General features: G+C 46.6%; 2 protein-coding genes across 2 annotated transcripts in view; one reads left to right on the top strand and one right to left on the bottom strand.

Moving 5' to 3' along the window:
* Positions 1-9,794, top strand: part of LOC109923965 (atypical chemokine receptor 4-like) — a 24,689-nt gene extending 14,895 nt beyond the window's left edge. Inside the window, exon 2 of the mRNA XM_048609866.1 lies at positions 8,281-9,794. Coding sequence (XP_048465823.1) covers positions 8,286-9,368 — 1,083 coding nt within the window. The 5' untranslated portion in view covers positions 8,281-8,285 and the 3' untranslated portion in view covers positions 9,369-9,794. The remainder of the gene's footprint in view (positions 1-8,280) is intronic.
* Positions 1-26,362, bottom strand: part of LOC109912227 (acyl-CoA dehydrogenase family member 11) — a 145,479-nt gene that overhangs the window by 72,436 nt on the left and 46,681 nt on the right. The window contains 3 exon segments of the mRNA XM_048609168.1: positions 16,766-16,863; positions 18,191-18,298; positions 21,417-21,555. Of these exon segments, the coding sequence (XP_048465125.1) occupies positions 16,793-16,863; positions 18,191-18,298; positions 21,417-21,555 (318 nt within the window). The 3' untranslated portion in view covers positions 16,766-16,792.

Here is a 26,362-nt window from a genome sequence, read left to right as displayed (position 1 = left end):
TGGATTCCAGCATCTGCAGCTTTTTTATTTGTCTCTAACAAGGGAGAATAAGCTCGCTTGTTTCAACAGTATGAGAGTAGAGTGCTGATTGGTTGGCAGGTGGACTCCCATAGGTAGACAGGTTGCCACAGAGAATGCACCAGTTAGATGATAACTGACAGTTAATTCCTGTGACAACGGAGACCCGGGCAGCCGAGAGACTTATTTTTTTTTTACATTTTTTATGAAGGTGTAGAGAGGTTTTACAACTTCAGGGACAGAGAAGTTATAGTGTCCATCTGCTCTCCTTAACCATGCAGGAAGTTTGCCCTCCAGGGACAATTTGGAGAAAGTCACTGACTATTCACCTGCACCGTGTAGGCTTCAGGCACCTGTTTCATCTCAAAGGAGGGAAGATCCAACTCTTAAGATCAGGCATCAAGAAGATTCAGGCGTTTTGCTTGGAACTCCCTGATGAAGTCTTACTTATAAAGTTTAACTAAATATTCCCCTCAAGGCTTTTATACTCACGGCTGCCAAGTTTGCCTGTGCAGCAAGTCCTTGGCAAACTAAAACAAACGTGATTCATTTTTAAAGCATTCTGAGGTGTGTTAAAATGCAAGTATTTCCTTTATTTCCACCCCCGCCCCCCCTGCCATCAGTATCAGCTGCAAGTTGTAGTAATTACTGTAAATGATCATTTTCTCTCGCACACAACCTCAAAAATACAAAATACGCAAGGGCAGCCACGCTCCAGTAAACCATCTCACCAAGTTCCGAAGCAGAAGGGAGGAAAAGAGGAAGTTAGCTGGGGTTTTTTTTTCTACCACCTTGTGTTGCCTTGCGACAACCAAGAGCGTTAATAGTAACAGTGAGGTTCAGCTGAAGCTCACAGTTTGATGACCTGAGTGCTGAATCGGTCTGACAGTCATCAGTCTGGAGTTTCACTCTAAATGACTTCCCTACAGTTGGCAGCAAGCCAAGGGTTAACTGTAAACCTGTCAGGAGTTCTGTACTGGGCAGCGTAGCTACAAATATATGCACAAGCCCTCTACCCCCACACAGATTAGCCAGTTTGCACCATTGGATCATTCTGAACTGAATATACAGGGTATCCAACACTCCCAGATTCAGACACAAGGTCAGCGTGGGCACCTCTGATGTGAATGCCCTCTCTAGGCGTGGTTTCCATGTGGTAGCAGATGACAAAAAATTGTTTGACTGTCTAGCCCACAACTCTGTCACCCACCCCCGCCAACTGCAAGCCAGGTTCAAGGTGAGCTGGTGTCAGAATTTAGCAAGCTGCCCACCATATTTAAAGAAATAATTCTGGCTCAAGCGAGCCAGTTACCCTCCTGAATGACCCACCCCATGCCAGGGTGGCAAGGTGGCTTGGTGGTTAGCACTGCTGCCTCACAGCGCCAGGGACCTGGGTTCGATTCCACCCTCGGGCAACTGTCTGTGTGGGTTTCCTCCAGGTGCTCCCATTTCCTCCTGTAGTCCAAAGATGTGGATGGGCCATGGGAAATGCTGAGTTATGGGGAATGGGTCAGGGTAGGATGCTCTTCAGAAGGGCGGTGTGGACTTGTTGGGCCGAATGGCCTGTTTCCACATTGTAGGGATTCTATTTTCTCATCAACCTCTTCAGAGTCGTCATTACGCAGACTCTGGAGTAGGGGGGAGATTTGAACCCGGGCCTCCTGGCTCAGAGGAAGAGGTAGTATCATGGTGTCACAAGACCTACTCCTGTGCACCAGTACAAGGTTAGGCAGGCAGACATGCTTAAACAGCAGAGGTTAAAGGTTGGTTGGACAGTGTCGGTGTAGAATTTTTTTCAATGCAGAGTTTTATTTCAATTTACGCATCACAAAGCAACAACAGGCCTGACTATATGATAGCAGGCACGTTTTATTAAAGTTTTTATAATAGGGAAGGAAAGGCAGGTTTCTATCGTCGAAAGGTCAAAGGCAACTCCTACAAGCCATTGGTACCCCCACTAGTGTCCTCTCCGAGACTTTAAAACCTATCCCTTCACCTGCTCCTTCCCGAAGATTCCCACAGGGGTAGGGCTGAGGGGGTGCAGGTCCCTCATTAGGCTCTCCAATGAGGTGGATCAGCTCGCTGCTGCTCAGCCTGCCATTAGTCCTCCACCCATACCCAAACCAAAGTAGTCTGAGCCAGGAAAACCACACGTGCAGACCTTCACAACTTTGCCAATCGACTATCAGGCCCTCAAAGGTCAGAGCCCGAGTCAGTGGAGGAACGGAAACACATCCAAGAATGAACTCCTGCCTGTCCGCCCTCTCTGGAAACTTCCAGTGGACGCTGACAGCTCTGCAGAGAACGACACAGCACGGGGGAGGTCATTCAGCCCATTGTCTCGATACCAGCTCTTCAAAAGAGTTGTCCAACAAGTCCTGCTCCTTTGGTTCTTCCCCATTCAAATCGGCTTGTCCAATGTCTTGCTGACTGAAGCTTCCACCACACTGCCTCTACGGCAGTGCATCTCCAAATCTCAACAACTCTCTGTGGTAATGTCTTCCCTTCCATTCAGACTGCACTGTTCAACTCAAAAGGATAGATGCTGCTTCTCCCCAGGGGTGCAACCCGTTCACATTTGTTCGAGGGGTTACACTTCACTTAAGAATCAGAGTGAAAATATCAAAGCAAACAAAGACATAACGCCAGGTCACACATCATCCAAGAAGCAGGAAAGTCAACGTTTCGGGCCGAAACCCTTTGCTGGGGAGGGGGAGGGGAGTCCAGAAGTAAATGGAAGAGGGGGGAGCCGGGGGAAAGGTAGGTGGGATGGCAATAGGTAGATGCAGGTACGGGGTTATTGTGATTGGTCAGTGTGAAGGGTAGAGTGAATAGGTGAGTAGGAAGATGGACAGGTTCGGACAGGTCAGGGAAGTGGGACAGGGGATAAGGCTGGGTTGGAGGAATTTTGAAGCTGGCGAAGTCAATATTCAGGCCCTTGGGCTGTAAGCTCCCAAGGCGAAATATCAGGTGTTGTTCATCTAGTTTACATTTGGCCCCACTGACAGTGGAGGAGGCCGAGGATGGACATGTCGCTAGGGGAATGGCAGGGGGAATTAAAATGGATGGCAACCGGAAGGTCAGGTTGGTTGGTGCTCACAGGTGCAGATGTTCAGCGAACTAGTCCCCTAGTCTGCGGTTGGTCCCCCAATAAAGAGGAAACTACACCGGCAGCAATGGATACAACAAATCAGGTTGGATAAGGTGCAGGTGAATCTCTGCTGGATCTGGAAGGATTATTTGGGGCCTTGGACAGAGGTGAGAGGGGAGGTGTGGGAGCAGATGCTGCACCTCTCGCGGTAGCAGGGAAAGGTATCTGGGGGTGTAGTGGTGAAATTGGTGCAGAGTGTGGAGCTGTATGACTTTATGACTTTGGGTTCCCTTACTAGTCATGAATCTGCCTTAAAATATCCAATGCTCATTCTGTTTGACCACACTACGAGCCACACCTTCCATGATCCCCTACCATGGGGTGGGGGTCGAACCCAGAGTGTGGAGCTGATGAGGGAGTCGTGGAGTGAATGGTCCCTGTGGAAAGCAGACAGGGGTGGGGAGGGAAATATCTTTTTGGTGGTGGGGTCTGATTGTAGGTGGCGGAAATGTCGGAGGATGATGCGTTATATTTAGAGGTTGGTGGGGAGGTATGAGGACCAAGGGGACTCTATCCTAATTCTTGTTGGGGGGGTAAAGGGTTTGAGGGCAGAAGCATGGGAAATGGGGGAGATGAGGGCATTCTTAATTACAGAGGAGGGGGAAATTATGGTCCCTAAAGTAGGAGGATATCTGGAATGTCCAGGAGTAGAACATCTCATCCTAGGAGCAAATGCAGCGGAGGCGGAGGAATTGAAAGTATGGGATCACATTTTTGCAGGACGGTGGTTGAGAGGAGGTGTAGTCGAGGTAGTTGTGGGAGTCAGTGGGTTTGAAATGGATGTCAGTGGTGAGTCAGTTTCGGGAGAGGGAGGTGAAGAGGTCCAGGAAGGGAAGGGAGGGGTTAGAAAAACCCCCCAGCCTTATCCCATGTCCACCCTTTCCCCTCCTCACCTCCCTGACCTGTCTGAACCTGTCCATCTTCCTACCCACCTATCCGCTCCACCCTTCCCACTGACCAATCACAATAACCCCCTACCCCACATCCACCTACCCTTCCCCCAGCCCCACACCCCTCCCTCTATTTAATTCTGGTCACCACCCTCACCCTCCCCAGTCCTGACGAAGGGTTTCGGCCCGAAACGTTGACTTTCTTGCTCCTTGGATGCTGTCTGACCTGCTGTGCTTTTCCAACTTCACATTCTAATGACTCTGGCTTCCAGCATCTGCAGTTATATTGCCAATTGACACTCAGGCAGTGTCATTGCTCTGCAATCTAATAGCAGAGCTTGCTTTGATGTACTGAATATTTTGTATATTCAGTGGGAGCCTCTCTACATTTAAAGAAGCCATTTATCAACTCAAGCAACACTACATGCAAGTAAATTGCGTTATCCTTGAAGCCGACTTCAGAATGAGTGTGACAAGTCTCGTCGTTCTTGTATTCGAGGTTGGTTCCCGAGTCAGGATTCAGACTGAATGTTAACGCACCGTCTCTATAAAAAAATGAAGTATTAAGAGTGTGGAGGAGCAAGTGACTTGTCACAGCAGTGTCTCTTCACAACAAATCACAGAACACACGAGAAGCGCACCCAATTTAAGGGCAGCAGATGTTGGCCACTTGGCCCCTCTAGTCTGTTCTACCATACAATAAGAACATACTTGATCTGATTACTCCACACTTCTACCTCATCCGACAACTGGAGAGGGTTCATAAAAGATTTTCCAGAACATTGCCAGGAATGGAGGGTTGGAGTTATGGGGAGAGGCTGGGATTTTTTCACTGGAGTGGAGGAGGTTGAGGGGTGGCCTCATAGAGGTTTATAAAATCATAAGGGGCATAGGTAAGGTGGATGGCAGGTGTCTTTTCTCTAGGATGGGGGATTTGAAGACTAGGGGGCATATTTTAATGTGAGCGGGAAACGATTTAAGAAAGACATGAGGGGCAACTTTTTACACAGAGAGTCGTTTATGTGTGGAATGAGCTTCCAGAGGTAATGATGGATGAGGGTACAGTTACAACATTTAAAACACATCTGGATAAGTACATGACGAAGAAATGTTTGAGGGATATGGGCCAGGAGCAGGCAGGTGGGACTAGGTTAGTTTGGGATTATGTTCAGCATGGACTGGTTGGACCGAAGGGTCAGTTTCCGTGCTGCATGACTTGATGACTTTGGATTCCCTTACTAGTCATGAATGTGCCTTAAAATATCCAATGCTCCACTCTCCTCTGGGGAGAACAGGACCAAAGACTCATGACCTTCTGGGAGAATAGCTCTCCTTACCTCCATCTAAGATGAGAGTCCCCTTATTTTTTAAATGTGTCCCCTCGTGTTAGTGTCTCCCACAAGGGGCAACATCCTTTCAGCACCACCAGTCAAGTCCCCTCAGAATCGCATACAACTAACTGCTGATTGAACAGAATAACAAAGAACAAAGAAAATTACAGCACAGGAACAGGTCCTTCGGCCCTCCAAGCCTGTGCTGATCCAGATCCTCTATCTAAACCTGTCGCCTATTTTCCAAGGATCTGTATCCCTCTGCTCCCTGCCCATTCATGTATCTGTCTAGATACAGCTTAAATGACGCTATCGTGCCCGCCTCTACCACCTCCGCTGGCAACGCGTTCCAGGCACCCACCACTCTCTGCGTAAAGAACTTTCCACGCATATCTCCCTTAAACTTTTCCCTTCTCACCTTGAAATCGTGACCCCTAGTAATTGAGTCCCCCACTCTGGGAAAAAGCTTCTTGCTATCCACCCTGTCTATACCTCTCATGATTTTGTAGGCCTCAATCAGGTCCCCCCTCAACCTCCGTCTTTCGAATGTAAATAATCCTAATCTACTCAACCTCTCTTCATAGCTAGCATCCTCCATACCAGGCAACATCCCGGTGAACCTCCTCTGCACCCTCTCCAAAGCATCCACATCCTTTTGGTAATGTGGCGACCAGAACTGTTTGCAGTATTCCAAATGTGGTCAAACCAAAGACTTATACAACTGTAACATGAACTGCCAACTCTTGTACTCAATACCCCGTCCGATGAATGAAAGCATGCCGTATGCCTTCTTGACCACTCTATCGACCTGCGTTGCCACCTTCAGGGTACAATGGACCTGAACATCCAGATGATCTCTCTGTGCATCAATTTTCCCCAGGGTTTTTCCATTTACCATATAGTTCGCTGTTGAATTGGATCTTCCAAAATGCATCACCTCGCATTTGCCTGGATTGAACTCCATCTGCCATTTCTCTGCCCAACTCTCCAATCTATCTATATTCTGCTGCATTCTCCGACAGTCCCCTTCACTATCTGCTACTCCACCAATCTTAGTGTCATCTGCAAACTTGCTAATCAGACCATCTATACCTTCCTCCAGATCATTTATGTATATCACAAACAATACTCCCGCTTTCATTTGGAATGAGAGACTCCATCCAATCTATGTGTACTCAGTATAGAAAAATGTGGTTTCAGAAAAAGAATACGTTTACGAGATAACCACATTGTCATAACTAAACTGCTGGTTAAGAATATACTACAGATGTAGCAAGTTCCTGAGTGTGAGATACTCGTAGCAACCCAGTCCTGGCTAAAAGGCTCCCCCAACTGCTGAACACATTGAGGCAGGGTCACCAGACCCGAAACGTTAACTCTGATTTCTCTCCGCAGATGCTGCCAGACCTGCCGAGCTTTTCCAGCAAATTTCTGTTTTTTGTTTCTGACAATGAGGGAGAATTTGGGCAGAAAATGGGAGAAGTAAATCTCACCCAAGCTGCTCTGACAGCCCCTTCCAAACCCATTACCGTGACCGCAATCATTACCACCTTGCAGGGGCCAGGGCAGCAGATATGGAACATCACCCCCTGCGAGTTCCCCTGCAACTCACTCACCATCCTGACTTGGAAAGGTATCACCATTCCTTCAGTGTCGCTGGGTCAAGATCCTGGCACTGAAGAGAGGTAGAAAAGTCCTGGGTTTTGTAGCGTTGAAAGGGGAAAAGGTTCTGGAAGATGGGAGATCAAAGATGTCACAGAACAAAGTCAAAAGAGAGTGGCAATGTTTTTACAGAAGGCAAGACAGAGATCCAGATTCAATGATAATGACAGAATAGAGAAGTACTTTGACTGAAAGTAAAACCATGAGGAACACAATGCAGAAAAGAGCAGGGGGAGCATGGAGAAGGTATCAAAATGGAGACTGTGTTTATGTCTGAAGTTGTTGACTCCTGAAGGCTGTAAGTGCCTAAGTGAAAAATAAGATGCTATTCCTCCAGCTTGCATTGGTCTTCACTGGAACATTCCAGGACAGAAATGTGAGCTTGAGAGCAAGAGACAGCGTTTGTCATAGTGAGTATGGTAGAACATTGTGAGTATTCTACTGAATACAGTAGACTAGGTTGAAAGGAGTGCAAGTTAATTGCTGCTTTAGCTGGAAGGAATGTTTGAGTCTTGTGCAGTGAACACACGAGTTTAAAAAGGTAAAGTGTTCCATCTCCTACAACAGCTGCCAAGAGGTGGGGAGGAGGAGGGGGCATTGGTGGAGAAAGGTGATGGAGGAGTGGACCTGGAGTCCATGCTGCTGGTGATGTGTTTGGTGAGAACAGCTCCCAAACCACAGAGTCAATCACTATTGACCAAGGACCATCCTCCCCCCACTGCCACCACCATCGACAGGCAACAGGATCTATCCCATGCCCAGGTGGCACCTTAAACGAGATCCTAGACCATTCAGTACAATGAGAACCCCAACACGGGTTTAACTACACCCATTTCAGTTTGACTGAGGGAGTGCCGCATTGTCAGAGAGGCAGTACTGAGGGAGTGTCGGAGGGTCAGTGCCGAGGGAGTGCCGCATTGTCAGAGGCACTGCCTTTTGTCCATGAGATGATGAACCATCAGCCCATTGATGTGGGGGGAGGTGGTGGTGGTGGTGGTGGTGGCAGGGTTCCTCCTAATGTCCCGGCCAACATCCTTCACTCAGGAGCAGGCAGCAAAAATAAAAGTAAATGCTCGATTATTATTTGTGGAATCTTGCTGTGCTCTAGAGTACCGACAGCATCGAGGTGCTGAGGGATGCCCCAAATGGGTGAGGCACCAGAAGGTTGGTGAAATTCCCTGCCCATTTTGCAAACGGATAATGTGATCGCTGTTGTTTTATCTTCAAGGTGCCATGGAGGACGAAGACATTTATGACTATTACCAGAATGGTTTTTACAACTGGACCTACAGTGACTACAGAAATTATAGCATCAACTATGACGATTATTATTACATATGCGAGAAGGATAATGTTAGACAGTTCGCCAAGTATTTCCTGTCAGTGTTCTACACGGTCACTCTGATCATTGGGCTTGCTGGAAATTCATTGGTGGTGGCTGTTTACACCTATTACAAAAAGTTCAAGTCGAAAACGGACTTGTACATCCTGAATCTGGCCATTGCCGACTTGCTGCTTCTCATCACCCTCCCCTTCTGGATAGTCTATGCAGTCCACGGCTGGATATTAGGGGTGGCCATGTGTAAGATCTCCTCCGCTCTCTTCGTCATGAACTTCAGTGCTGGCATGCTGTTCCTCGCCTGCATCAGCGTTGACCGGTACTTGGCTAGCTCCAAGGTGGCGAGCCCTCAGACCGTTGGCAGCAAGGGCAAGGTGGTCTGCGTTTGCGTCTGGGCAGCGGCCATCTTGCTGAGCGTCCCCGATTTCGTTTTCACCTCGGTGCACGGGGCAGGAAGCAGGATGCTATGCATCTCCATCTTCCCCTCGCACATGGCCCGCTCGGCCAAGGCCACCATCCAGATCTTCGAGATCCTCCTGGGCTTCGCCATACCGTCGCTGGTCATGCTGTACTGCTACTCGGTGGTGGCCAAGGCCGTGTGCAGAGCGCCAAGCGGGAAGAAGCGCGGAGCACTGCGGGTCCTCCTTGCTGTTGTGGGGGTCTTCTTCCTGACCCAGCTGCCCTACAACGTTGTCAGGTTATGCCGCCTGCTCGATCTGTTGCACATGATCATCAGCGAATGCCACAGCAGCAAGAGGATGGACATTGCCATCCAGGTGACGGAGACCATCGCTCTCTTCCACAGCTGCCTCAACCCCATCGTGTACGCCTTCATGGGGGCATCGTTCAAGGGGTACATCCTGAGGGCTGTCAAAGAGTACAGCTACCACCGTAGGCACCGCGACAGGTCCATTTCTCTCGAGTGCTCCTTCAACTCCCTGTCTCAGTCTGAAAACACCAGCAGCTTCACCATCTAGCGAGGTGACTGCACCAAAATTCACACAACCCAGAGCTTCTACTATGTTTCCACGGTAATCTCAGGTGACCCAATGGAAACCCACAACTCCACCCTCCCAATAACCTTCGTTTGCTTATTTTCACCACAGCCTTTTGAAGGCCATTGGCAACATCTTAGGAGCACAGGAAGAGGAGTTAGCCATTCAACGAAATCATGGCTGATCTACTGCCTAACTCCATTTATCTACCTTTGGCCCATATCCCTGAAAGTCTTTGCTTGGCAAAATTCATCTGTTTCGGATTTCAATTTAACAACTGATCCAGCAACTTCCTTTTTCCCTTGTTTTCACAGAGATCACAGAATCCCTACAGTGTGGAAGCAGACCATTTAGCCCATTGAGTCCACACCGACTCCTCTGAAGAGCATCCCAGCACCCCCCTATCTCTGTAACCCTGCATTTCCCATGGCTAATCCACCTAGCCTGGACACTATGGGCAATTTAGCATGGCCAATCCACCCTAACCTGCACATCTTTGGACTGTGGGAGGAAACCGGAGCACCCGGAGGAAACCCACGCAGACACGGGGAGAATGTGCAAACTCCACACAGACAGCCGCCCGAGGCGGGGATTGAACTTGGGTTCCTGGCGCTGTGAGGCAGCAGTGCTAACCACTGAGCCACCGTGCCGCCCCCAGAAATCTTCTTTAGATTTCCCTCAGTGCAAACCCCAGTGTTGTTTCCCACTTATCCCCCCACCGACCCCACCCCACACATCAGATTTTATTTCCTCTTCTGTTTTTAGCCTCAATTTCTCCTTTCATTGTTGCCAGGCCAGGGTTGTCAGGTCTCCCTTTGCCCTAATCATTCTCTCTCGACCATTTATAATACAAGTGTTGATCAAATTGAACCAATTTGGAGGAGCATGGTAACAAAACTCAGACAAAGGAACTTACAAATTTAAATCAAAACGTCGTTTTGGGGGCGTGGGAAATAATGCAGCCCAGACCCCACGGTACTCACCATTCCTGACAGGCCTGAAGCATATTGTTGGGATACTTCATGTTGCTCCGCACGAGTTCCAAGGGACTGACATAACCGCAGAGGAGAAGTCTTTCTCTTCCCATCTGTACCTGGCAATCCTTATGATTCCCGAACTTCTCCTCATGATCCGTGCACCTTTCTGTCCATCCACCATCCTCAGTCACACCCCCATTTCAAGAGGTGTCACTTGTTTTCACCCTCCAACCTCTGAGCCCAACTCTCATGTCCAACGCTCCGCCTACTGGATGCTTTCACAGCTGTGTGCTGATGCTACTTAAAGCCGCTGGTCATGTAGCCAATCTAATAGGGAATTCAGTCATTTTTGATCGTAACTTTGGTTCTTATCAGTAGGCCGTGCCTTTTCAACCCTTACAGTAGCTGGCAAATTAAGTGAGTACGTGGAGGTACTGTCATTTCCACAATAGTGCATATTGGCCCAACCAGACCACAATCAAGGTTGAACCATCTCTGCAAGAAAGGTGTACGTCCGCTGAAAATTGGACCATGGTTTCACTCCCAGTTGAGCCCCTATTTCTACCTTTCCTTCTTCCCATTCTCAGTTCCCTTTCCTGCTCTCTCCTGAGAGCAATTGTTCCCAATGCTCTTTATTTGACCTCTTCAGCGGTCCTGCTATTTTGCTCTCCATCTATTGATTCATGAATTAATTCATTTAATGCCACATTTCATAAAGAAATCACATTCTGTTCAAGTCTGAAAGAGATAACGAGTTTTATAGGTACTTTTCGTCCCCTTCTTTTTGAGCAGAAACAATATGACGCTGGCAAATACACAAGTGACTCATAAGAACATAAGAAATAGGAGCAGGAGTAGGCCATCTGGCCTATTAAGCCTGCTCCACCATTCAATAAGATCATGGTTGATCTTTTCGTAGACTCAGCTCCACTTATCCGCCCTCTCACCATAACTGTTAATTCCTTTACGGCTCAAAAATCTATCTTTGCCTTAAAAACATTCAATGAGGAAGCCTCAACTGCTTCACTGGGCAGGGAATTCCACAGATTCACAACCGTTTGGGTGAAGAAGTTCCTCCTCAACTCAGTCCTAAATCTGCTCCCCCCTTATTTTGAGGCTATGCCCCCCTAGTTCAACCTCCTTCCTTCTATCTTATCTATTTCCTTCATAATTTTGTATGTTTCTGTAAGATTCCCCCCTCATTCTTCTAAATTCCAATGAGTATAGTCCCAGTCTAATCGATCTCTCCTCATAAGCCAACCTTCTCAATTCTGGAATCAACTAAACAAATTCAATAAACATGGACTTTGCCAGTGACATCCACATCCCATAAATGAACAAGATGAACTTTGCAAACATCTGGAAAATCTGCGTCTAAATAAAGGAATGTGAGTCAGGGTACCGTATAAAACGCAGAAAATTGTTTGTAATAACTTTTCAAGGAACACACTGTCCACTTAAAAACAAGATAGAGTTGGACAACCTCCTTTGACTCTCAACAGCATTACCATCACTGAATTTACCAACTGTTAACATCCTGGAGGTTATCACTGATCAGAAACTGAACTGCATCAGCTACATAAAAACTGTGGCAACAAGAGCAGGTCAGAGGCTGGGAACTTAGTGGTGAATAACTCACCTGCTTGTCTCCTCAAAGCCTGTCCATCATCTACAAGGCACAAGTCACAAATGCAATAGAATACCCTCGACCCACATGGATGAGTGCACCTCCAGCAGCATTAAAGATGTTCACCACCATCCAAGATGAAATAGCACCTCATTCTCGACTGAGAGCATCCACTCCCTCCACCACCGACGCTCAGGAGTGGCAGTGTGCACCTCTGTAAGATTTGCTGCAGAAATTCACCAAGGCTCCTCAGACAGCACCTTCCAAATCCGCGACCACTACCGTCTAGAAGGCCTAGGGCAGCAGATACACAGGAATACCCACCACCTGCAAGTTCCCCTCCAAGCCACTCCCCATCCTGACTTGGAAATATATTGCCGTTCTTTCACTGTCGCTGGGTCAAAATCCTGGAATTCCCTCCTTAACAGCGCTATGGGTGTCCCTACATTCCAAAATCTACAGCGATCAAGAAGAGAGCTCACCATCAACTTCTCAAAGACAAGTACATAAATTCCATAAACATGGACTTTGCCAGTGACATCCACATCCCATAAATGAACAAAATAAACTTTACAAACACTAACTAAGACAATGTATAGATGTTTTGTATACAATTTTTACAAATACAATTTGTTTCCATAATGGCTCTCAGATATTTATTCTTTATATTTGGAGTTCCTGTTTGTAATCCGGTTTATGTCTCTGGTGTAATTAGAAATTCACTCTGGCAAAAATCAGTTTTAATGTGAATGAATTTCCTTTGTGTTCAATATAAAGATCAAACCATGGTTCTATCATGCAAAATTGTAAAATTAAAGATATTTATGCATGCATCAGTTTTATGCCATATGATTGGAAGAGCAGGATTTTTCAACTGAAATATAACACGGGCTGGATTTCAATTACCATCCACAAGATGCACTGTAGAAATTCGCCAAAGCTCCTTAGATAGCACCTTCCAGACCCATGACCAGTTCCATTTAGAAGGACAAGGTCAGTAGATACATGGGAACACCACCATCTATGAGATCCCTCTCCAAGCTACTCATCATCCTGAATTGGAAATATATCACTGTCGCTGGGTGAAAATCTCAGAACTCCCTAACAGTATTGTGAAAGTACTTACGCTGCAAGGACTGTGGCAGGTCAAGATGGTGGCTCACCACCACCTTCTCAAGGCCAGCTCCAAATGGGAAATAAGTGCTTGCCCTACCAGGCACACCCACGTCCCATGAATGAGTGGAAGTGACAGCGAAGGCAACCTGTCACAGGAATTCAAGCATTGGATTATTTTCCTGATCAAAACAACAAAGATTCAACAGTTTAACTAGGGTAAGTCTTTGGGTGGGAGGGGATGGTGAAGTGAAGTTTAAAATTGAAAAGATTTGATGCTAAGCTCATCACATTCCTCCTAGTAGTTAATGCCACACAATCCAATCCTTACACCGTCAATACTGGCAGGTTTTGGAGGGGTTTATGACCACAGTTACCCAAGGTAACAAATTTTCAGATAGTTTATTAAGCTTGCTAAGAAACAGCAATTTGGAAATCATTCATTAGTTAATGAGACAAAAAAAAAATTATATGACATGTGGCCATCAAGGATGGTTCATTAATACCAAAGGACAAATCATCAGTTGACATAGAGTGTGTCAATCTCATTTAAGTTGTGAAGGCAGCGTCCTGCTCTCTAGCAGAAATGTTAAGAAATTCTCCACTAGGGTCTTCCCTGAATCTCTTCCAGTTCATCTTCAATCTGAAGAAGACAATTCCTTTAAGAGGATTTCCCCAATAAGGAGCATCCTCGGACTCAGAGTAATTGTCGATACACTTTTTGGTGTTTGCGATCCAGGCTGTGTCAGTCACTGGTCTGCATCCTTCACAGCCATTAAGTACATACGACAGCTATTTATGACAGCACACCCAATGGCAAAGCCATTGCACCCCTCGCTCACCTCCATCGTAACGTCGGCTTTCAATTTTCGAAGAACAAACCTTTGCTTTTCCTAAACAACTTGGAGTTCAAGGCATCAGTGGCCTGATAGCCTTTGTAGCCCTGATCTTAGTCATAGGATTTTACAGTACAGAAGTTCAGCTGTAACTGTACCGGCACATGAAAGAGTTAGCCGGCTAGTTTCGCTCTCCATCTCTATCTCCAAAGCCCTCTAAATTCATCGCTTCCAAACATATATCCAACTCTCTTTTGAAACCTCCTGTGGAATCCACCTCCACACTCTCCCAGGCAGTGCATTCATTTGAGACAACTGCATTATTAAGTTGTTTATCTGTATAAACCACACTGCAACAAATAAGGTGACGCAGCGAAATGAGCAATGGAAACAATCCCCATAACAGGAATGCTGAAATGTAATGAGCGACGGCCATAGTTCTGTATTTTCGGAATCTGCAGGGTGAGAAGAATTACTCCTTCCTGCCAGATTATGCCACTAGCACAGAAACAGTTGGAGCAAAGGTTTGAAGTGAACGTCAAGACTCAAATATTGCTAAAAGGAGACGTCACTTTGAATCTGCTCAGCATGCAATCCTCAGGAATGAAACACAAGAAGAAACCAACTTTAGAAAGGCCCATAAGACATAGGTGCCAGTCAGCCCATCAAGTCTGCTCCACCATTCAATGAGATCATGGCTGATCTGATAATCTTCAACTCCACTTCCCTGCCTTTCTGTGGACACCGGAAGGTGTTGCATTCAGCTCCAGGCAGTGAGTGAATAGCTCAATACATTGGCAATTGCTTTCAACTGCATAGCGGGAAGGTCACCTTTTAAAGCCAGCATCAGACAATAAGGCACTGAAAAGTCTAAACCACCGTAACTTATGACTTATTTGTCTTTGATGTACAGTTAATATTTAACTTAAACTGGCCCAATAGCTCATAAGACATAATGGTTTGCAAAGAAACACAATCTTTTGCATCCTTCCTGAATATTTGTGGTTAAATCAGTGCTTTGAATTAAACGTTTATTGTGCCTTTAATCAAAATCATGCAGGAGACCAGTGAACCTATCACACTCTGCCAGCTCTTTCTAAGTGTTATCTTCCCTTACATACAATGTGCCACACCTTTAACCTGCTTAGTTTTTGGGAAATGCCACATCGGCGAAGCTGACTGGTTTCAACAAAGAATTCCACATATAATCATCCCGTTCTACCAGGAGTAACAGCACATCTATTCCAAGGTGCCAGTGCTAATTTCTCTGTTCAAAAAAAGGCCAGAAATCACACGACACCAGGTTACAGTCCAACAGGTTTATTTGAAACCACAAGCTTTCGGAGCATAGCCCCTTCACCAGGTGAAGTGAGAAAGAACGTAGAATTTATAAGTAAAAGATCAAAAGGTCACACAACTGATGAGGATGTATTAAACAAACCTCAGATGCTGTTAATCTTTAATCAGTTAGGAAGTTTTAATTGATTAATATGTATATGTAAATCCCCAAATTCCTTTCAAGTCACTGCCCTGAGAGATCTAAAGGTTTATCAGTGTAAAGAAGAGGTGACATTTTAGGTCAGACAATGCATGACCCTTTGATCTTTTACTTACTAATTCTGTGTTCTGTGTGCTTCTTTCTCACTTCACCCGACAATGGGGCTACGCTCCAAAAGCTTCTGTTTTCAAATAAACCTGTTGGACTATAACCTGGTGTTGTGTGATTTCTGACATTGTCCACCCCAGTGCCAACACCGGCACCTCCACATCATCTGTAAGAAAAGTAAGGCTGGTATTCTGAGCAGTCAAACCAAGACTACCACCTAGTGGGGTAATAACCAGCAGGCTCAAACTCAACGTTTAACTCAGAAACATCGAAAATAGGAACAGTTAGGCCATTCGGCCCATCGAGCCATCACACCAATCAATATGATCACGACTGTTCCTCTGTCTCCACACCAACACCCGTGCTCTCCCCATACCTTTAGCTTCGAGAAATCTACTTATTTCTTCAATATATTCAGTGACCTAGCCTCCATTGGTAGAGAATTCCACAATTTACCGTCCTCTTAGTGAAGTAAAATCTCCTCATCTCAGTACAAAATGGCCTATCCCATATCCCGATTCTCTTGTTCTTGACCTCCCAACCAGGGGGAATCTTCATCCCTGCACCCTGTCTGTCCAGCCCTATTAGTGTTTAAATGTTTCAATGAAATCCCCACTCATTGTTCTGGAACACAGTGAATCCAGGCCAAGCTGAGCCAATCTCTCCTCATATGACAAAGCTGCCATCCCAGGAATCAGTCTGGTGAACCTTCATCGCTCTCCCTCTCTGGCAAGTGTATCTTTTCTTGGGTAAGGACACCGAAGCTCCACACAATACTCTAGGCCTAGTCTCACCAAGGCCCTGTACAGCTGCAGGAAGATGTCCTTGCTCCTGTACTCAAACCCTCTTGCAATGAGGGCCAAAAAAACATTTGCTTTACTGTCTGCTTGCTGCACCTGCATGCTTGCTTTCAATGACTGGGGTACAAGGACACCCAGATCCCTTTGTTCATTAACATTTCCCCATCTATCACCATTCACCACTCTTCCTACAAAAGTGGAAAACTTCACATTTTATCGGCATTATAAGCATTTGGTACACAATTGCCCACTCACTCAATTTGTCTAAATCGCCCTGAGGACCCTTTACATCCTCCTCGTCGCTCACACTCTCCCACCTGGTTTCATGTCAGGCAGAATACTGAGAGTATTGGTCCCTCCCCAAGACGGGGAAGGGGTCTGTAACTTCCAAATCTGAGCTCCGGATCACTCTCTACTCACCACTGGCCCACCACTTCTTGCCAACAATCACATAGCTCTCTCCATCTTGGTGAATGCTACATTCGACATTGGTGGCATCACTGGAAGCCAGTCCGGCTCTGAGAGGTGGACCGAGAGAAGAGAAAAACATCACGGTCAAAGATGAAAAGGCCATCAATTCTGAACTAACAGCATCCATTAATCATAGTGATAGGGGTTGGGGTGCTAGGATAGGGGTGGGAGGGTCAGAACCATTAAGCACAAGCTTCTGCCACCAGCTACTCAAATCAGACGCACTCGGGTTTGCACAGGAAAAGTCAGGGAGTTCAGTAGGTAGTGTCCCTGCCTCTGAGCTAGAAGCTCTGGGGTCGAGCCCCACCCCATGGTATAGGGCCATGGAAAGTGTGGCTAGGAATGCAGTCCAACAGAATGAGCACCTACCTGCACCCAAAACCCTTCAAACACATGCCAATGGCAGCCAATGAGAGCAGGAGAGATTCCTGGCCAGTCACTGAGATGGAACAAGACATGCATTCCCCATCCATCACTCCACACTGGTAGCACACTGGTAAAACATGCACCTCACTGGCTGGGGTAAATTCGGAACCCGCACGTTGCCTTACCCTGACACTCCATGGTTCAGGCCTGTGGGACCGTCCGAAACACTCGAGTCATACGACTGTGGGGGGCATTTCTCTAAATAGGCACCAGTTGCCGGGAAAGCCAGCCCTCCAGCTCCGCAAATCTTTAAACCCACCCATATGGGGCGGCACGGTGGCTCAGTGCTTAGCACTGGTGCCTCACAGCGCCATGGATCCAGGTTCGATACCAGCTTCAGGCGGCTGTCTGTGTGGAGTTTGCACATTTTCCCGGTTTCCTCCGGGTGCTCCGGTTTCCTCCTGCAGTCCAAACATGCGCAGGTTTGGGGGATTAGCCATGGGAAATGCAGGATTACACGGATACGGTAGGGAGGGGCTAGGTCTGGGTTTATTCCTCTTTGGAGGTCGGTGTGGACTCGATGGGCTGAATGGCCTGCTTCCACACTGTTGGGATTCTATGATCAGCTTTGTGAGCAGCAGCAATCGACCTGTTGCATTTAAATAGCGCGTTAAATAGTTAACATTGTAAAATGTTCCAAGTTGCTTCACAGGAGTGACCCCTAAATGGAAACATGACTCTAAGCCAAATAACAAAATCTGAAGGCCGATGACCAACAGTTCAGCCAAAGATGGGGAGGTTTTATGGAGTGTCATGGGATACGTGGTAAGGTTTCAGGAAGGAATTCCGGAGTTTGGAGCCCAGCAGCTGTAGGCCAGATCAGTTAGGTCTGTCAATGCCTTTGGGAGGTGGGGAAAGGAGTGTGTAGCTTCCACAATGCGGCTCTAGTGAGAACGTCAGCTGGGCTCATAACCAACCTAATATAATAACCCAAACAGATCTAGATACCTGTCATACAGAAACAGGAATGGATTTCTCCGCGAAGCAGGGGCTCCAGCCATTTCTTCTTCTGCTCTTCAGTTCCATACAGGTGTAGCACCTCCATGTTCCCCGTGTCTAGGAAACAAGGTGGGAATGTCATCAGATGGAAAATTCAGTATGGTCTGCCATAGTACATCTTCAGTAACAAGGGGTGTTGAAACAAGCAGTTTACACATTGCTCTCATGGATTAGTTACCAAGAGTGGGTTGGGTGGGCACGGAGAGCAGGAACCTGTTCCCTGCAGCACTGAGCTGTGTATGACGTGATCGGTGGGGGTGGGGTGTTGATCAATGGGGGGTGCAGGTCAGTGGGGGGAGTGTTGGTCATTAGGGGAGGTGTTGGTCATTAGGGGAGATGTTGGTCATTAGGGGAGATGTTGGTCATTGGGGGAGATGTTGGTCATTGGGGGTGGTGTTGGTCATTGGGGGAGATGTTGGTCATTAGGGGGGGGGTTGGTCATTGGGGGGGGGGTAGTGGGGGGGGGTGGGTCATGGGGGCGTAGAGGTATTGGTCATTGGGGGGTTGGAGGTCATTGGGGTGGTGTTGGTCATTGGGGAGGTGGAGGTGTTGGTCATTAGGGAGGGTGTTGGTCATTGGGGGGTGTTGGTCATTGGCATGGGGGGTTGGTCATTGGCAGGGTGTTGGTCATTGGCAGGGTGTTGGTCATTGGCAGGGGTGTTGGTCATTAGGGCGGGGTGTTGGTCATTGGTGGGGCGGTATAAAATCAGGCGGGGCTGCTGCCCCCCCAACATACCCCGTGGCCCCTTGCCCAAGGTGCTTGTGGTTCGGTGTCAGCAGAGGACAGAATTAGTCTGGACCACAAAGCCCTCACCCCATGGTCAACCAACAACGCCTGCTCCAGCCTCTCCCACTCTTTCTCGCCGTGAGTTCCACCATTTTCTGGGCAAAAGGTGTTCTTCAAAGTACCTCTAAATCTCCTGCTCTTTCCATTAAACCTACACCCATTGGTTACTTACTGCTGTACTTGGGGGAAATGTTTTTCCCAGTCTACTCTCAGTCAGTGCCCCTCAATCAGATCCCCTGCCATCTCTACCTTCTCTGCTCTGAAGAAGCTTATCCAGCCTCTCTGCACAGCTGAATCGCTCCTGTCCAGGCTGCACCCTCTCCAAAGCCATCACATCCTTCCTATAGTGTGATGGGCAGACCTACTCACTGTCCTCCAGCTGTGACTGGTCTAACATTATAAACATCTCCCTCTCGCTCCTAGATAGTAAGAACTGCTAATGCTGCCTGGCCTGCTGTGTTCCTCCAGCTCCACACTGGAGCTCTCGTTCCTCTCGCTCTTGTTTTCACCAACACCCATGTTGCGGGAATATGTAAAAACAAAAGTCTGGTGGGGGGTGGTATTTGAAGAAGAAATTCTCACTTAGAGCGTGAAAGTAAAATCGACGGGTCAGTCATTGCGGATGTTGCTTTCTGGTCAGCCATATGCAGAAGAACAGCATCGACAACTGCATTTATATAGCACGTTTAACATAGTAAATTACTTTCACGAGTGTTCAACCAAAATTTGACGCCAAGCTACAGAAGAAGGTGTGAGTGCAGATGGCCAAAGAAGCAAGTTTTAAAGGGGAAAACCTGTCAAAAAATTCAGGGAGGGGAAAAAAAGTAATTAATCCAGTAGGAGGGTAAAGCATAGAAGGTGGAACCTCTAGAGGGACCCAAAATGCCTTGGGATGGGAATTTGAATTTTTAGCAGACACTTTAAAAGATAAAGGAATAAAGTATCTTTGTGACAACTTTATTTAAGCGTACTGCTACAGAAGGAATACTTTTGTTTTGATTCATTTGTGTGTTTTGCCCGTTCCTAACTGATCAGAGGGGCAATCAAGAGTTGCTGTGGGTCTGGAGTCACATGTAAGTGAGATATGGCAGATTGCATTCCTTAAAGAACAGAGGTGAACAAGATGGGTTTTTTTTTAAAATGACAAATGACAACAGTTACATGGTCAGTTTTATTATTCATTCCAGATTTTTATTGAATTCGGTTTAGTGGGAGGCAGTGGCACAGTGGTGATTTCACTTAGCTAATAACCAAGAACCCCAGGGTAATATTCTGGGGATGTGGGTTTAAATATCACCATTGGCAGAAATTTGAATTAAAATATCTCATAAGCAATTAATGTTGGCCCAGCGAGAGCTGTCAATATCCTATGAATGCTTTATGTTTAATAATCACAAGCTCAAGGGGCCATGCGGCCTACCCCTACCCTTAATGTGTATAATTTGGTGAGGGGAGGATTTAAAAAGTTGAAATATCAACATCAGCACTGCAGAGGTCTGACATTGTTCCTTGGCAGAAGGTTGGAGCCATATAGACCGGCCAGAGTTCACTTGGTGAGAGAAAACCCTGAGATCACGTTTTCTGAAAGTGGGGAGCTGTGGGTGGAGTTGACAGGCGAGGGTTTGGGGAGAAAAAAAAACAAACAACAAGAAAGAGAAAAAGTGAAAAAAAACAAGAGAGAGAAACAGGCAAAAAGAGAGAGAAAGAGAGAGAGAGAGGGAGAGGGAGAGAGAAAGGAAAAAAAGACAGGAGAGAAAGAGAGAAAGAGAAAGAAAGAGAGAGAGAGAAAGAAAGAGAGAAAAAGGAGAGAAAAGAAGAGAGAGAGAGAAAGGAGAGAGAGAGAGAGAAACAAAGAGAGAGAGAGAAAGCAAGAGAAAGAAGGAAGGAAGGAATGAAGGAAGGAAGGAAGGAAAGAAAAAGGGAAAACAGGAATTGGGAAAGAAAGTGTGAAAAGAAGAACAGAACATTGAATACAAGAGGAAGAGGGTCATTACAGAATATGGAAGGCCGGAGCGTGGCCAGGAAAGTTTGTGATCATGGAATGGAACAGACAGCAATGCTCAGTGATCGGCGAGGAGTCTTTGATGAGGGTAGTGTCCGGATAAACAGAGACCAGGTTCAGCCAGGGAATCCTAGAGCCTGCCTCTAGGGAAACTGATGGGTTCCAAAGAAATGTCACACTGGACTCGAAACATTAACTCCCTTTCCCCCTCCACAGACCTGGTGAGAGGTTGAAGCACTTTCTGATTTTGTTATAAAATGTCAAGAGATTTTTTTTTGGCCAACTTCCCTACTCACTTAAACCTCACAGTTCCCGAGCAGAAAGTGCCAATCCATTCGACAATTAAAAGACTAAGTCAGCGGGTGGTACTTGTGTTGGCGACCTACCTGGAGCCTGGCAACTGAAAATCTCAGGAGCAAAGAAGCATCTTCCTGTTTCTTCAGCAATGAAAGCATAATCTAACTGAGTCAGGCCACTGACCGCTGGCAGGAAGAGGTTCCAGAGGCCTGCAGCTTTCGTCTTGTGCTGCCAGGGGGGAAAAAACACAACACAAAGAGCCAAAGAAAATATTCACATCATCCAATCCTGCATAGGGTCACTGAACAATGTCGCACATTCAGTCTATTGTGCCTCTTTGGTAAAATAATCAATCATCCTTGCTCCCCCGCACTTTCTCCATAGCACAGTAACATTTTCACACATTTACTTCAGTCTCTTTTTGTGTACGAGATTAGCCAATCTGTGTTCAGGCAGAGTTTTCCAGATTGCAACCTGTTGTGTAAAACCGTTGCTTGCCTCACATTGTCTCCAGTTCTTGCACCAGACATCTTCCATCCACGTCCCCTGTTTACAGGCCCCTGTGCCCTCAGAACTTCATTTACTCCATCATAACCCTTCAGAAGCTCAAACGCCTCTGTCAAATCCTCTCTTCCTTTCCTCTACTCTCAACAAGTACAACTCCAATCTCTCCGTGGGACTGGTGCCTTTCATCCCTCTTACTTGAAGTACTGCACTCAATTAGAAAGGACATTCATGGGGCAGGGGGTACTGTCCTTGCCCCTGAGCTCAGGGTTCAAATCCTACATCAGGACTTGACATGCAAGGTCAGTTCAAGGGAGTGGAGGGTAGTCTTCCTTGACACTGGGAAATTGCCCGAGAAGGTGGTGTGGTAATGACCAAGGAAGGTGTCCTCACCATGTGACCAACCAGGCTGAATATCAACCTGCAAATCCATCCGACACATAGATGGAGGGAGAGAGAAAGACAGTGTGGGAGGAATTCCTGGTTAGCCACGAGATGGAAGGGATATTGGAGCCTCTGCTGTCACTATTCATCACTTTAATTTATAATGTTCAATTTGCTGCAGCAATCCAACCTCCCTGAGTGAACTGGAACACCTTGCCAGTCGGGGATGTTAATTTCTAACACCTCTAGGTTTCATCTAGTCCACAAAGTCCGAAGCAATCTGTCACTAGCATTGCTGCCCGAGAGATAAGAGCACAAGAGAAGGGGAAACCATTAACCAGATCTAAATGTGAGTGTCGTCAGCCTCCTGGAGGGGTGTTCAAAGTGAGATCACAGCAGGAGGGGGCTTTGCAGCAGAGTGGAGAATTCCCGCTGGATTAAAATGGGAGCTGGGAATGACCACTGTGGAGAAGCCAGCTATGCTGGAAACAAGTGAACAGAGTATTCAAAGAAACTTGAGGACCGAGACAGACAAACAGGAGGCTGGAAACACACACAGCAAACCAGGCAACATCTAGAGGAAAGGAGAACTCAATGTTTCAGGTATTACCCTTCTTCAGGACTGGATGTAGGGGTAGGGAGCAGATAAAGAGATGGGGGAGGGGGTAGCAGAATGGTGGTGATTGGTGGACAGTCAGTAGTAGGTATGATCTGGTTGGTCGATGGGAGGGATGAATCCAGTTGATGGCTGGAATGGAAGGGAGGAGGTGGGGCTAGAAGGGGAGCCGGGAGATGGGTGGGAAGGTTATTTGAAATTGGAGAACTCAACGTTAAGTTCTCCGGGCTGTAGGGTGCCCAGGCAAGAGATAAGGTGTTGTTCTTCAAATTTGCATTCTGATTCACTGTGACACTGGAGGAGGCCGATAATGGACATAACACCATGTGGAGCTGGAGGAACACAGCAGGCCAAGCAGCATCAGAGGAGCAGGAGAGCTGACGTTTCAGGTCAGGACCCTTCTTCAGAAATGTCGGACAGGGAGTGGGAGACGGGGTTGGGGTGGTTGAAATGGGCAGTGATTGGGAGGTTAGGCTGGTCATTATGGGGCCAGGAGAAGATGCTCGGCAAAATGGTCACCTAGTCTATGTTTGGTCTCAACAATGTAGAGAAGGCCACATCAGGAGCACCCTACAGCCCAGAGGGCTTAACATTGAGTTGTCTAATTTCAAATAATCTTCCCACCCATCCACAGACTCCCTTTCCAGCCCCACTTCCTCCATTCCATTCCAACTACCAACCAGATTCATCCCTCCCGACCTTGGTTCAACAACTACATCCATTTTCTTTTCTGAAGGTATGGCATTTGAGGTGGTTGTATTTGGACTTCCAAAAATCCCTTCATGAAGCTCCTTGCGGAATTGAACCCAGGAGAGTAAGAATTTTTAAGTAAAAACTGAGAACTGACCGTAAGACGCAAGAACAGATACAGGCCATTCAACCTATCGCATCCACTCTGCCATTCAATAAGATCATGGCTGATCTAATCATCATCCTCAACTCCACCTTCACGCCTTTTCCCCATAATCTTGATTCCCTGACTGATTAACCTCTTCCATCAAGCAGAAGATACAAAAGCTTAAACACACACCCCGACAGATTCAAGAACAGCTTCTTCCCTGCCGTTATTAGACATGCTGAATGCACTCTCTAACTTCAAATAATGTTGATCTTGCTTTGTGCACCTCCTGTGCAACTATAACATAGAATCATCATAGAATGGAGTTCCTACAGTGTGGAAGCAGGCCCTTCGGCCCACTGAATCCACACCAACGCTCCAAAGAGCATTCCACCCAGACTCACTCCCTATCGTATCCCTGCATTTACCACCCTAGACACTATAGGCAATTTAGCATGGCTAATCCACCTAACCTAAACATCTTTGGACTGTGGGAGGAAACCGGAGCACCCGGAGGAAACCCACACAGACACGGGGAGAATGTGCAAACTCCACACAGACAGTTGCCCGAGGGTGGAATCAAACCCGGGTCCCTGGTGCTGTGAGGCAGCAGTACTAACCATGGAGCCACCGTGCCACCCTTGTATGCAACAATCCTGAGCATTGCCTGAAATTGTAGAATTGTGCAGGTAAAGGCTCCATTCGGCCCATCAAGTCTGTACTGCCCTGGTCTAGAACAGCAAGTAACCTTGTTTGCTTCGCACTGTCTAAGCAACCCATGATCTGTATGTCCTTGTTTGGTATGATCTGCCTGTACTGCTCGCAAAACAAAACTTTTCACTGTACGTAGGTACATGTGACTACAATAAATCAAATCAAATCAAATCAAAATGACATCTGTCTATGTGGTTCCAGGGGTGAACGATTTTAGCGGCAAACTTGGTTTGGAGAAGCTGGGGTCATTCTCCTCAGAGTGAAAAGAGGTTGAAAGGAGACTTGATCGAGGTGTATGAGATAAACTTTAGACTAAAGTAGCTAAAGAAAGCTTTTCCCATCAGGTGATGGTATAAGGACTGGGAGAAGTGGAGGGTGGGGGCTGGTGGGAAGGCACAGATTGGAGAATTTGCGACAAGAGTTTGAAGAGGGGAGCTGTGAAGAAGATGATTTTCACAAGCGACTTTGGAACCCAATATCTACAAGGGAGGTGGGGATGTGGAGGTGATCAACTGTTTCAAAAGGAAACTGGGTCAGCATTTGAGGGAAATATAATCTCACAGCCACAGGGAGATTAGACTGACTAGATTGCTCTACTGAGAGTCAGCAGGGGCTTGATGGGATGAATGGCCTCCCTGTGTGCCCATAATGACTCCGTGAAGAAATGGAATTGACTGAAAACAATGGGAAAAATCATTATTGCTCATGGCAATCTTGAAGGTGAGAGAGGGGATGGGAGTGCTGGAACCCCTTCATATTCGAAACTCAGGCCCCCTGAGTGGGAGTAACATTTTAAATTTGCTGTTCGAGACCAGGGCAGTACAGACTTGATGGGCCAAATGGGGCCTTTACTGTACAATTCTACAATTCCAGGCAATGCCCAGGATTGTTGTTCAGCACAGGGGAAGGGGGAGCTTTATGAGCCATTTTCTGAGAAAGCCATTTTGCACCATGCCTGAAATGTCAGAGTTGCTTCATTCCCCTGATTCCTGGGTTTTGGAAGTGGTGCTTCAGCTGTTAATTAGAAATCTGAAGCTGGCAAGTACTCCTGCAGCGAAATGTCACTGAGTACTGACTTCCGATAACAGGGAGCTTCAACACCCAGTTAAAGACTTTAAAGAAAGTTCATCCAAACACACAAACAATGAAGAAAAACTAAAATCTTTCAAAAGTGAAATATTGCCCTTTCTTTTCCCTGCTGCAGTGGTTTTAACTCTATTTGGATCCCTGTAGAGATTCGATAATTTCTAAAGAGAAATTCAAACCTCCAGTTAAGAGCTGACAAAATAACACATCAAGGCTTCACATTTTAAGGCTTTTACTGCAAGAAATGGCCAACGAAAAACTATTGAATAAACGTTTTTCTTTTGTAGGAAATTTACGCTTCAAACTATAGAAATATTTGTTTCATTTTCACTATCATTCTCTGTGAAATTAGTTATTATAGCAAACAGTTCACAGTTGCTCCCAGCTCCTAATGGGTTACTTACTTTTTGTTTTTTTTTTCAGCTGGGTAACTTCTAATCCCAGTACTACCACTCACTGTGAGGCTTACACTGTAGATTTCTTCTGTTAAATCCAAGCTAGGTAAATCCCCCAGTCTCCTTTAATTCCTACTGAACTCTGTCTTTAACCTGTGTTCAAGCGCCCAACCATGGTGAATGATAGAGTCAAGATTTTTCTGCATGAGATGTGGGCCTGTCAGATTCCATCTCTTGGTCTCTACCTCTTGGATGGCAACATAACACACAAGGCAAAAATGCACTGCTATTTGTTGATGACAGTCAAGTATTTATAGGGAGCTATAGGGAGGTCTGTAACCTGATCTCAAAATGGCTTCCTCCACATACTTACCCCATGGCTATGAAAAACACATTAGTTTTGTATCTAAGTAGAAACTTTATTGGTTAGCATCAATCCCAACCTCATACTCCCCAACACACACACACACACACACACACACACACACACACACACAC

Source organism: Rhincodon typus, chromosome 2 (genome assembly GCF_021869965.1).
Source record: "Rhincodon typus isolate 14 chromosome 2, sRhiTyp1.1, whole genome shotgun sequence".
Taxonomy (NCBI): domain Eukaryota; kingdom Metazoa; phylum Chordata; class Chondrichthyes; order Orectolobiformes; family Rhincodontidae; genus Rhincodon; species Rhincodon typus.
The sequence above is the reverse complement of the archived record's forward strand: the minus strand, read 5'-3'. Positions and strand labels throughout refer to the sequence as shown.